Source organism: Psammomys obesus, unplaced genomic scaffold (genome assembly GCF_907164565.1).
Source record: "Psammomys obesus unplaced genomic scaffold, mPsaObe1.curated_primary_1811, whole genome shotgun sequence".
NCBI lineage: Eukaryota > Metazoa > Chordata > Mammalia > Rodentia > Muridae > Psammomys > Psammomys obesus.
Genome location: NW_026586463.1, coordinates 3,356,450 through 3,369,663, shown reverse-complemented (window position 1 = coordinate 3,369,663; position 13,214 = coordinate 3,356,450). Strand labels below are relative to the sequence as shown.

The window sequence follows — 13,214 nt, the reverse complement described above, 5'->3', positions numbered from 1 at the left end:
AGAAAGAAAGAAAGAAAGAAAGAAAGAAAGAAAGAAAGAAAGAAAGAAAGAAAGAAAGAAAGAAAGAAAGAAAGAAAGAAAGAAAAAAAGAAACCTGGAGGGGATAGGAGATCTACAAGGAAAACAACAGAGCCAAAAAAACCTGGGCCTGGGGGTCCTGCAGAGACCAATACTCCAACCAAGGACCGTGCATGGAGACAACCCAGAACCCTGCTCAGATGAAGTCTATAGGCTGCTCAGTTTCCAAGTGGGTTCCCTATTAAGGGAAGCAGGGGCTGTCTATGACATGAACTCAGTGGCTGGCTCTTTGATTACCTCCCCTGGGAGGGTGAAGCCTTGCCAGGCCACAGAGGAAGATGATGCAGCCAGACCTGATGAGACCTGATAGGCTAGGGTCAAAGAGAAGGGGAGGAGGACCTCCCCTATCAGTGGACTAGAGAAGGGGCATAGAGAAAGAAGAGGGACAGTACATGGGTGGGAATGGGAGGAGCCGAGGGAGGGGGCTACAGCTGGGATACAAAGTGAATAAATTGTAATAATAAATAAATACATAAATTGTTATAAACATTATGAAAACAAAAATGAAAGGTAAGAGCAGCAGAGGTAATGAATGTTGGACTATTACTTTTCTACTTAAGCTTATATATACTTACATATATATGTTAACCGGAGGAAAGACATTTACATTGTGACCTTATTTTTCCATTAGAAATTTAAAATCATATCTACTTACCAATCCAACACAGTTGCTTAAAGCCACTTTAGTTGTACTACGTTGATCTTGTAAGTATCCTGTGTAATGACAGTTGTCTAAAAAATCATGTTTCCACTGGGGTCCATCTTTCCCCCAGTACTCTACTGTAAAATGTTTGGACACAAAATTTGTATTCAGAGTCAAGTTCAAGTGAAAGTGCTTGCCATAAGCTGAAAGTTTAAAGAATAATTTAGACACCGTCTGCTGTGGGTCAATAAGGTCCATACTTCGTCTTCTCCTTGAGTGTTTATCATTTTTCACAGTAAAGCTGAGAAAAGCTCCATTTTGATCAACTCTTATTGGAATAGTTAGCTGGTAATGTTCAAGATAAGTCAGGAATTCCTCTTTGTAATCACAAGGCAGAGAATCCAGAAAAGCACATGGAAGAAAAAAAAATTTAACAGAACAAAAAGGAGCAATATAAACAACGATGTCAATTAAAGCTATGCATCATTATATGTGAGGTGTACATGAAAAATGTTATATTAAACAAGAAGAAAGAGTAAAACAAAATCAAAATATTAAGTTTCAATTATTTCATTACTCAAAACAGTATTATTAAAAATTATTTATGAAGGGCTAGTCTTTCCTAAATTTAAATTTTAATATATGGATTTTAAAAGTTCTTCTACAAGTATGAAAATCTTTCACGAAAATGAAACAAAAAGTACACATACATTAAAAAAAATGTTTAGCTCAGATAAAGTAACTTTTGTAAGCTATCCAAAAATGTTCATGGAGAATCAGTTCTGAATCAACTGTCTTCAAAGAACAATATTATCACTAGGAATGTGAAAGGCTATGGCCATTTTAGAAACTAATCTGAGAAAAGTGTTAAACATTAATTATCAGATAATTTAGCAATAATTCTACTCCCAGGTACATATACAAAAATAAAAATACATTTCTGTGTAAAAATCTGTGTGAATGCTCATATCAGTACTGTTCATCATAGCCCAAGAAAAAAAATAAGGCAACTCCCCAGAAACTGATGAATAAGTAGGCTGTGAAAATCCAGGTAATACTCTCCAAAAGAAGGGAAAGGAGCACCAGTGTGTGCTGTTACACCTGAATGACCTTTCATAGAAACTGCCTAATTTGTTGTTGTTGTTTTGGTATGGTTTTTGTTTTGTTTTTGTTTGTTTGCTTGTTTGCTTTAGACAGGGTTTCCAGGCTATGCTGGAACTTGCTGTATGGACTACTCTGGGTTCAAACTCAGAGGTCCACCTGCCTCTGCCCCTTGAGTGCTAGGACTAAAGGTATGCAACATCACGGTAACTCATTTCTTTTGGCTGTTGTTGTTTGTTTGTTTGTTTGTTTTGAGACAGGGTTTCTCTGTGTAGTCTTGGCTGTCCTGGACTCACTTTGTAGACCAGGTTGGCCTTGAACTCACAGAGACCTACCCACCTCTGCTTCCCCAAGTGCTGGGGTTAGAGGTGTGTGCCACAATGCCCAGCGGTAACTCATCTCTTGATCAAGGTTCATTTTCTAACCTGGAAATTATTACACCAAGTAAAAAAGCTAATCACAAAAAGACTGAATATTGGAAATAGTCAGAAGAGGTAAATCTCTAGAGATAGAGTTCAGAGTGTAGAAATTGCCTAGGACTAGGACTAAGGAATTTAGGAGTGAATCTCAACGAGTAAAGATTTTCTTCTTTTTTTTTAATAATGTATTTAATTTTATTTTATGTACATTGGTGTGAGGGTGTCAGACCATCTGGAACTTCTTACGAACAGTTGTGAGCTGCCATGTGGTGCTGGGAGTTGAACCCAGATCCCTTGGACAATGCTCTTAACCACTGAACCATTTCTCCAGCCTCCAAGATTTTCTTTTTTAAAGAAAAGATTAAAATGCACTAAAGTTGATTATGGTACTACTGTACAGTTCTAAAAACTACTAAAAACCACTGAGATATATACATTAATGGATATATTATATGTATATCATATCTCAATAAAATGTTGAAAATCAATTGTGTAACAAAAATTAGAGAAAAATTAAACATTTTTCTTTTTGTTATCTTTTATTTTATTTGCATAAGCATTTTATGTGCATGTATGTGTATGCACCATGTATGCACCCAGTTTCCATGGAGACCAGAGAGCATGAGAACCACTGCAAGTGGAGTTTCAAACAGATGTGAGCCACCATATGGGTACTTGCAGCTGAGCATGGATCTTCTGCAAGAGCAGTCAGTGTCCTTAACCACTGAGCCTTCTCTCTAGCTTCATAGTTTTCTTAGATTAGTTACCCATCTCTTTATTAGTCATGCCTTTATTCAGTTAGGTTTAACATTAGGTGAAAACAAATATCAGCCCACTGCTTCACTGACCACACACAGAGCTTATTACATAAACATGAAATCCAATAAAAATATAACTAGTGAAAAATTAAAATATGGTTATTCACTTGTTATGAATAAGAGTCAACTAATCGGTATGGTTTCATTGATCTACTTTCAGAGGTATACACATTTACAAATATGTATCAGTCTATAACACCTTCATCAGCACCAAAAAATTATTTGTTCCAGGATATTCATGGGATAAAAATTCAAAAGGTATAACTTTCCATAAGTCTATAAGAAATGGACTGGTCCATGAAATACAATATGACATTTCCTCCTGGGGCTATCTTTGTTGAGGTCATTTCTATGGCATAAGTTCAATTGTCTGAACTAAAATTATAAAAATAAAAATATGTTTGGAAAAGTATTTTATTGTTATTTTGTGTTTTAAATAAAAGGTTCATATTTAAAAGTCTGTATCAGGGCTGGAGAGATGGCTCAGAGGTTAAGAGCACTGCCTGTTCTTCCAAAGGTCCTGAGTTCAATTCCCAGCAACCACAGGGTGTTGGCTCACAACCATCTATAATAAGATCTGGTGCCCTCTTCTGGTGTGCAGGTATACATGCAGACACAACACTGAATATATAATATATAAAATCAAAAAGTCTGTGTCAAAATTAATCTGGTTTCTTCCTCTTCTACAATATAAACATTTGGATTCTGTCTGAAAGTAACCCTGCCTCAAAGCCCTAGCAATGAATGAGTCTATTAAAATTTAGAACATAGAAAAACCAGAAGCTTAGAGTATATAATTTTTAGTCAACTCTAAAAGCTCTAAAGAGTTATCTCAGAGAAACAAGTTAAACATCCTTTAAGTACTTTTGTTCCTACTCCATCTGACTAAATAATCCCAAGAAACTATTTACTAAACTGAATATTCAAAGCCATATTTTGTGATCATTTCTATCAAATTACAAAATCAGAAATCCTACCTTGAGAACTATATGAAAGTCTGTGGTCGCTATAAAATTCCGATGAAGCCATGATGAGGCTCAACATCCAAGTCAACGTTTTCCACGATATTTCCATAATTTGGAAAACTGAAAGATCTTTTTGGAGGGCTACCTATGAGCTAGAGAGTCAACAGCATACCAATATCGAAGCATAACAGTTTTAATGCCTTAAACCTTCTTGCAAATGAGTTGTTAGATGCTCCATTGCTTAACAGGTACTTTCCCCAAACATCTTGCACTTTCTTCTATGTCTGGATTCATTCTTCTCAATCCAAAAATGAAGAGAATAATGACGATAAAATTTTTTCATAAGCAAATCTCAGAGTGATATATCACTTAAATATGGCCATTTTTTAACCTAGACAGAAATAAACATTTTTACTACAGATTAATGAATACTTGCCAAAGTTCATAAATTCGAAACAATTTAACATAGTTAAACACATAATCAGAAACCTAAATGCCTAGCAGGATAATTCCACAACTACTGAATAATCAAAGAACAAGCTTTAAGCTAGAGATTATAGAGTACTTGTTGAGCATGCACAATATTTTAGAAATCAAGTAAAAAAAAAAAAAGAGGAGGAGGAAGGCATGGGAAGGAATCTGAAGAGACTAATAATTCTTTTAAAAAATAACAAAACTCTGAAGATAACAGTAAATAGGTATGGTGTGCTAACCTCCTTTTAATAAGGTAAGAATAGAGAAACTGCATAATCTAAGTCCACCATATGTACTGGAAAAATAGTATGTGATTCCATTTATCAACAGTGTTTTAAGCGTATTCATATCCAAGACTGCTGTGCTGCTTTATAAGGCACCTTTGTTTTTTTCTTACAATGCAGCTTTATAAATACACAGTGAGATTTATCAACTGTCTATTAACACTTAGGTAATAGCACATCCTGAACTTTAAAAAAAAAAATGAGCTAACTTGTGGTAGAGCAGAATTTATCTAGAAGTCTTACATGATTTATTAGGCAATTCAAGTAAAGTAATTTCAACTCTGAGTATTGTACTTGAAAAGAAAAGGAGTTTTTACAACCTTATCCTATAACAGTTTTCAAGTCCTATCTCATATATTCTACTTTTGGCTAATAACCTACTCACAATTCAAACTAAATCATTTGATTTTCCAACAGATAGCATATCAGAAGAAAAAAATAACTAGATAATTGAAAGCTAGCTCACTAACAGCAAAACAGTGACTAAAAATGATAAAATGTTCAAATATAATTTTAGAACCCCAAATTAATAGTTTGGGGTACAGGTAAAACTATCCTTATATAGCTTAACAGGCCTATTGCATAGACAACTGCACCACAGCTCAATATCTGAGTTGTATAATACTACATCTAACTTTAGAATAGAAGTTAAATCACTTCTTTAAGATATATTAGCAAAGTAAGATTTTTAAAAGTATGTAAAAGATATTAGAAAAACATTTTTCCTAAATTCCTAACATTCATAATAGTCACATAATATTTGCCATATTTGTTGGTTTAAAAATAAATTAATAAATAATCAATTATGAATAAAATACAATCATTGAGGCATATACAAAGATACTTCATTCCCTTTGGAGCTAAAAATATTGGTTACTGTAACTACTTAAAATGCCTCATATTCATCTTTACAAGTAACTAAACTACTGATCTTTGGAAAAATTAATTCACTAATCAACAATATTTTTCATTTTGTTTAAAAAATAACATTATAAAAATATCAGAATACAGAAAAGATTAAAACACAATCCTTGCCCTTGATGATAAATTCATAATCCAAATAACAAAAAAAATCAAAACAGCTGGATAAATGCCCAAAAGCTGTTAAAAATGAGTTATAGATGATGAGATGAAGGAAATTATGTCTACATCAGTGAAGATGGATTAAAGAAAGCTAGAGCAAAATAGCATATGAGGTAGAACTTGGAAATGAGTGGAATTTCACAAGTCAAGTTGTTGGATTTAATCAATTACTGATAGAAGAAATTAATTCCAAAAGGTCTAGAGGTCAAGTAGGTGGAGATGGCGGGAATAGGCACTAACATTAGTAATAATAGAAACAGTAAATTTGGCTCCTGTGCAGCAAACTACCTAGTAATATATAGAAAAGAAGTTTAAGGTCAGGGCAAAAATAAAATACTTTAAAATATAGATTACTTTCTTCACTGACAAACGAATAGCAGCCCTGTAGTGAGGCAGATTCTGCCAGATTCGATGCTTCCTCTTAACAGCCACACTCTTCTGTCACTCTCATCCCTTGAATAATTTAATTGTAATCAATGAAATATCTCAATATTGAGAGGATGCCATTTCCATGATTTGATCATAAAAGACCCTGGCTTATAACTTGGTACCAGACTTTGTTTCATTGGCTTAGATGAAGCAACTTAATACTTAGATGCTCACAAAAAGAAAATCAGAGTAACCTCCACATAGTACTGGCAAGAAACTGGGGGCCCCATCCAATACCATGCAAAGTAACTGAATCCTGCCACAAAATACATGAGCTTGGAAATCCATTCTTCTCAAGTGAAGTTTCCTGCAGAAAACTCAATCTTTGCCAACACTTTGATTATAGCCTCATCAGAAGGTCATAGCTAGTCATAGCTGGACTCACAGAAACTGGCATAGTGAATGTGTGCTAAATTATTTACTCTGTGGTAATTTGTTACGCAGCAACTGATAACTAATACAGCCATGAATTAACACATGAAGAAGTAGGCATTCACAAAGATCAGGTAGCTAGAAAACATACGCATGGCCATCTGCTCAAAAATCTAAGTATATTATATTACACTTCTAGATTAAGGTACTCTTTTAAATATTCAGTAGTAGTTCTTAAAACCAAGTTTTATAATACATTCACAAATGGAATCGTTAGTATGAACAGGCTCTTTTAAGCAACTTTGCATACAATTGCTTTATCTCAAAACTTCTATATCTACTTAGGCAAGACAAAAAGTTCATACTCTCAAGTTTAAAAATCTGAAAAAACTAAATCCTATTATTTATTCAATCACAATAAAGAATCATTATCTTGGTTTGCCAAACCTAACCATGGAATGTTAATATATAATTATTTCTGCATGAACATTCCTCCTTAATGTGTTAGATTTTTTTCAAGTCACGAGAATGTTTTAGGCAATAACATCTGACATCAAAGGGGTACTCCATTTACTTTAATTTTTAATCTACTTTTAAGGAGGAATTTATAATTAATGCATTATAGTTAGCACATTGACATTATGATACATTTGCATTAAATCATCAACACCTTTCCTCTTGTTTTCTTGGACTCTAAAATTAATGGAGAAGTTACAAGATAGTAGGCTTGATATCAAAACCCACTTTCAGAAATCTCTTGCTGTGCAGTTTTGTAACCTAAGCTCCTACGCTTTCAAAAACTATCCTACAAACATTTAAGCTAACTAAGCTAGTAGCATTAATAGGAAAAGTAAGTAAACTAAAGTGACTTATCCAGTAAGAAGGGTATTGGTACATAATAGAAAGAACAGGAGTTCCAGAATTAAGCAGACTGGAGTTATGGTCTTGTTCATCACTATCTGGTATGTGGGCACTCAGTAAATTAGTCCTTTCTCCTTCCCACCTCATTATCTTTTAAATTTCCAATGGTCAGAGAACAAATTTAACACTATGCACTACTGCTCAGTTGGCTAGAGTTCAATTAAAATTACAACAGGCATATCTAATCACTCTTAGTCATCCACATAGTACAAGTGAAATGTTCTAACCTACTTTCTGACACCTGCTGGGAAAGCTAATCTAGATGCCACAAGGAAGTATGTTCAGAAAAAAAACAGTTTTCAAAGTTCAACTAACACTAAAATGCTAAGTAATTATCCAGAAATCACAATGCATTAAACCTTTTAATTTGTATTAAGAACAGCAATATTATTATGTTGTGGAAAACACAAAGGCTTGTCACTGCTGTTTTGACATCAATTTACAAAACCTCCCTGGATCTCATTACTCAACTATAAAATTGAGACAATATCTACCTCACAAATACTTCCTGAGAAAACAACTAGATTACACCTGACAGCATGTCTATATACTTCAACGGAAAGACTAAATGTAAGTTATCCCTACCCCTCTTACTATACAGCATTATTTTCAAAGCGTTTCCTTCAAAAATAGTTTCATATTCCTCCTTCCCTGAGAAATGTGGAACAGTAGAATATCATAGATCAAATATGGAAACTGTTTTCTCTTTTAAAGCAGAGTGAAGAAAGTAGGTTAAAATAATATTTATAACTTTTAATTTTGAAAAACAAGCAAAATGTCCAATTCACTTTGATTATTGTATATAGTTTTTATTCATACTAAAAATGCAGCAGCTAGCAAAGTTAAAGAATAATTTAACTGCTTCCATGGATCAAAGCTACATTAGTTATGTAGAAGATATAAAACCAGACAACTTGCACTACAATGATTCCCTCAGTAGTCTGCCCTAGTTGTAGCCTCCTACTTGATTTTTCTTTATGGTCTGACTTCCCACTCAAGTGATGTAAAAGTAGCTGAAGTAATAATTTCCTCCCATTAGCTGTTATTAGGAAGCTAGAAAACATAATAAACATATTTCCCAACTTTTTTCATCCATCTTAATTCTGGATATTTATTTTAAAGCTGATTTGGTCTCCATGGAAAAAGCAACAATATCCTGAACCCTTCAGGTTCTTTAAAATTTATGCATGAAAAACTTCATTTTGTTTTCCATTTTTCTCTCAACAAATATTTGTTAACTACTGTATGCTAAAGACATAATTAGGTTCTAACTGTAAAGTATTTTGATTATTTATAAGCTTTGTAAGATTAGTCACCACAGAAAAGTTTAATTAAACACATAGTTTACTCAAAACTTACCTACTGAGAAAAGCAAAAGTACAAAACAAAACTTCCCAAAATAAAGGCTTAAATTACATATCTCCCCACAGCTGAAGGTAAATACAGGCTACCTGTATTGTAACATTTTGCCTTAAAAAATATTTTTCCCTTGTTGGTTTTAGTGTAAAATGTTAATAAACAACTTTTTTGTAAAACTATAACAAATTATCTACATCTCTTTTTCTCTCCCTTCCCAGAAAATCCAAATATGCTATGAACTTTCCTTAATATGATAACTCAATTCATCTGTCACTAAGATTACAAACAGCAAGATTTGGCACACAGATCCACCCTAAGCCACTGGTAGCTACTTCTGGTTGCTAAGGAAATGAAGAGGAAGTAGTAAGAACAGACAAGAATAGAGATTAATTTTGCAAGTTTTAGACCAAACATAAAATTTATTTACAATATTTAAGTCTTAATGATTCAAAGATTTTCCTCTGGGGAAATCACACACACACACAAAGTAAAACTACACAGAATAAGCTGCTGCCATTTGTGATAAATGAATGATTTACTGGTTTGTTTGAAATAACATATTCTTTAATATAGCACTCTTCAAAAAAAATCACTAATGCTCATACTTAAGAACCAAATTAATATATACAAGACTTGCACTACCATTTTGGTGAAAACAATTATCTTCAAAATTAAATTTCTTAGTTGCTTTCAAGTGCACCAGTTTTACATTGCCTTTCTTTCCTTGTCACGAATTTTAAGGGATGCAAATTCACCTCTAAATGTTTCAGACTAATCAATATAAGCTTAAGAAATGCAAAAAAGTAGAAAATAGTTCAAAAACTTGTGAACTTAGAGAGTAAGTTGAAAATTATATTCAGTGTGGTTTTTAAAAGCTCCTAGCACTGGTTTCCTTTTCTCCCCTGCTCTGCACACCCTCACACCACCCCCCTTCCAGTCCTACTTCATCCAGACAGAGGGCAACAGTCTGAGCTGCCCTGGTTGAGTTGATCCTAAAGTTAACATTCAGCAGCCCATTTCCAGACAGCAGCGCTAAATCTATTTGGATAAAACGCGTGTGACCCAGACAGTTGGCATTTGGCCCAAACGCGTTGCACCAGCAGCTCAAATAAAAACAAGAGTAAGAAACGTACTCCCCTGTTCCCTCTCAGTGTGCTTTCTTATTCTGGCTTGCTCTCTTTGCTCCTACACAAGTGGAAAACTGATCAAAGACAGAAATTACAGCACATATTATCAGAAAATTTTTCCAATACTTCTTCAGCACTCTTGTTCTCTCTCCCCAACCACTAAACTTTAGTCTCATATACCATATATACAGACATACTCTGATAAACAAGGCTCCAGAGGGTTATGAGTCTAGCATGGCCCAAGTGGGCAAAAGTAAATCAAAACCACACGCTTCCATCTCTTTGATTAGCCTATTAAGAGCTTAACATATCCGAGAGCATTGGTGCTACAGCCAGCACACTACTGCTGCCCAGAGAGCAAAGGCATGAAAAATGCACTTGTCTGAGCACTAAAGACACTGACATGAAATGGATTTGCAGAAGGCAATTGCATAAAACTGGAAATAGGTTAAAACCACACATCGTCATTACTTTCTCCACCACTATCTGGTGATTAGTTAAAAGTCCACGATGATCATAATCAAGTCCACCTCACAGCATGGAAATTCATACAATGAGCGCATATTTTCACATTATAAAATACCTGTAAGCACCGGATTCTACATCCACGAGTAGTCTAGAGTTTAAAAGATTTCTGTCTGTAATGAGTTTAGTCAAATTCACTCCTTGCCATAAAGCACACGCGCGCGCGCACTAGCGCGCGCACACACACACACATACACACACAAACACACAGAGAGAGAGAGAGAGAGGAGAGGGAGAAAGAGAGGGAAGGAGGGAGAAATCTAAGAGTTATTCAGAAGACAAGCAAAGCACAACTTGATTTTTTTTAAAGGTTTCATTGGTATTGTGAAGTCTTCCTTACCGTTTTCATCTTCAAATTCTGATAAAAAGTAAAATTCAAACAATAGAGATTGCACTGGACGGCTCACGTACTCCCTTCTCTTTCTCTTTTTTTTTTTTCTTTTTGGCCCCCCACCCCCCTGGCAAAGCCACACCAGCCAGTTATTCTGCAGCCAGAATAAAATCCTATAGTCTAGCTAACCGGAGCTTTAGAGAACCGACTTTCCGATTTGGCAGTTTAAAAAAAAAAAAAAAGAAGAAGAAAGAAAAAAAGGAAGAAAAAGAAAAAAAAAAACCCTCTTCAATACATCCAAGGCTATCAACCTGAAACGTGCTTTGCAAACCCCCCACTCCCTCCCCCCCCCCCGCCCCCCCCCCCCCCAAAAAAAAAAGGAAAAAAAAAAAAAAAAAAAAAGAAGAGGGGAAAGGCTTATTGGGGGTGGAAATGGTGCCCTCTCTTCCTGGACAGCTTAGTGCCTTTGCTATGCAAATAACATGTGCAGAGCATCAAAAGGTATCAGGAGAGAGAAGACAAGAGGAGCAGGAAGGGCAGGAAAAGTTTTGTTGAAGTAGCCCTCGAGCTCACTGCCGGCCCCCAGCCAACTTCAATTGCAGCAGAAGAAAATTTTGGCAGCTTTCCTCAGAGGCAGAACAAACTGACGTCAGTCTGCAGATGTGCCTGGGCTGCGTCGGGTGCGCATGTGTCCTGGGTCGTCACGTGGAGGGGGAGGGGAGGTAGAGGTACAATCGGGGTATCCAACGACCAGCCATTCAGAAGGGCTTAGACAATGTCAACTTTTCCACCCTGTGAATGAGGGAAACTCTGGCCTTCTAACCTTTCTCCCCTAACCCACACCGCCTCTCTTCCTCCTCCAACTTCTTTCAGAATCTTGTCTGGTTGGTTATTACTGGTCCTTGGAAAAAGGAAAGGTGTGTGTGTGTGGGGGGGGGTAACTTTAGATAGACTAATGTCACTGTTAGAATATTTGGTATCGTTCTTGTTTTGTTTGTTTTGTTTTAATCTGTGAAATAAATGTTTAAGTTGCTCCTAAAACGTGTCATGTAAGGAGTCAGCTCAGTGGAGCAGGCAAATTTCAAGGCTTGAAAGCAGCATGTGCACAAAACGCCTGTGTATTGAACACATACTCCAACAAGTGAAGTTACTACCAAAAGAAGGGAAACTAACAAAACTGAGACCTGCACATTTTCCATGTGATTATCGACTTCAGGTTATGTGGAGCTAGAAAAAGAAAAGGGGGTGGGGAGTGTTGCATTATTTCCAGATGAGAGACTAGCTGGTGTTTTAAACTGCAACCGGGAAAGCCAAAAGTGAGATGTATTTATTTTAGGAGTACATTGAATGAAACTTCAATGACTGCTCAAAAAAATAAACAAATAAATAAATCCTAGATCAGCCCTAAAAAGGAGGCGCGGGGTGGGGTGGGGGAGCACGACACAGGAGCCCTGCTGAGATCTCAAGATAAACAAACAAAACCTTAGAACTGGTTCTTCTAGCTTTCCAATCCCACCTCCCCCTCCACACCAGCTGCCAGTTCAGCCTTTAAGGATAAAATACCACCACGATGTAGCACTTTCATTTTCATTTGCTGGGAAAAAGCCCCTGGCATTAAACTGTAAAAAAACGTGTCCACTGAGCTTTCCACGTCCTAAGCAAGCAAATAATGTCTGGCGCAAGTATCGGAAACAGGAAAAAATTCAAAAATAGCTCAGGACAAATGCTGCCTTTCAGCGGAGTAATCTACTGCATCATTTATCTGTCTGTGCCATGGAGTGTGGAGTTGGGAGTTGTTTAAAGAGTTGCAAGGTTGGGGGAGGGGAAATTGAGCCTTGAAATTCCAGTCTTTAATTAACACCAAGTCAATTTCCTATGGTCAGAACCAGAAAACGAAATTAGACCTGAGGGACCAGAATAAGGAGGAGGCACCTCTTAAATTTCTAGCTTCTGCTAGTGCTGTTGTCCATTTGATTTTTTTTTTTTTTCCTGTCCTACGCTGGAGGTGGTAGGTGTAATTGTTCTGGAAACCTTTAAGAGTTGGCTTAAAGAAGACATAGGTGGGAACTTGGGACCATACAGTTGCTTCAATGCTTCCTCAAGGGTTAGATACATTTGTCCAATTGATAGCTCTCATTTTGACCTTAAGCTGCACTGTCTGGCACAGTGCATAATAAATTTGAAAGTGTGTTCTTTGGTTTTGGTACTGACAGTTTTAAATAAAGATAATTCGCTGAGGTGTGTGTGTGTGTGTGTGTGTGTGTGTGTGTGTGTGTGTGTGTGTG

General features: G+C 35.9%; 1 protein-coding gene across 1 annotated transcript in view; it reads right to left on the bottom strand.

Annotated features, from left to right (window-relative positions):
• Positions 1-4,141, bottom strand: part of Adamts6 (ADAM metallopeptidase with thrombospondin type 1 motif 6) — a 268,080-nt gene extending 263,939 nt beyond the window's left edge. Inside the window, exons 1-2 of the mRNA XM_055601955.1 lie at positions 4,037-4,141; positions 734-1,098 (exon numbers count right to left, since the gene is read on the bottom strand). Coding sequence (XP_055457930.1) covers positions 734-1,098; positions 4,037-4,133 — 462 coding nt within the window. The 5' untranslated portion in view covers positions 4,134-4,141. The remainder of the gene's footprint in view (positions 1-733; positions 1,099-4,036) is intronic.
• Positions 4,142-13,214: the final 9,073 nt, after the last annotated feature.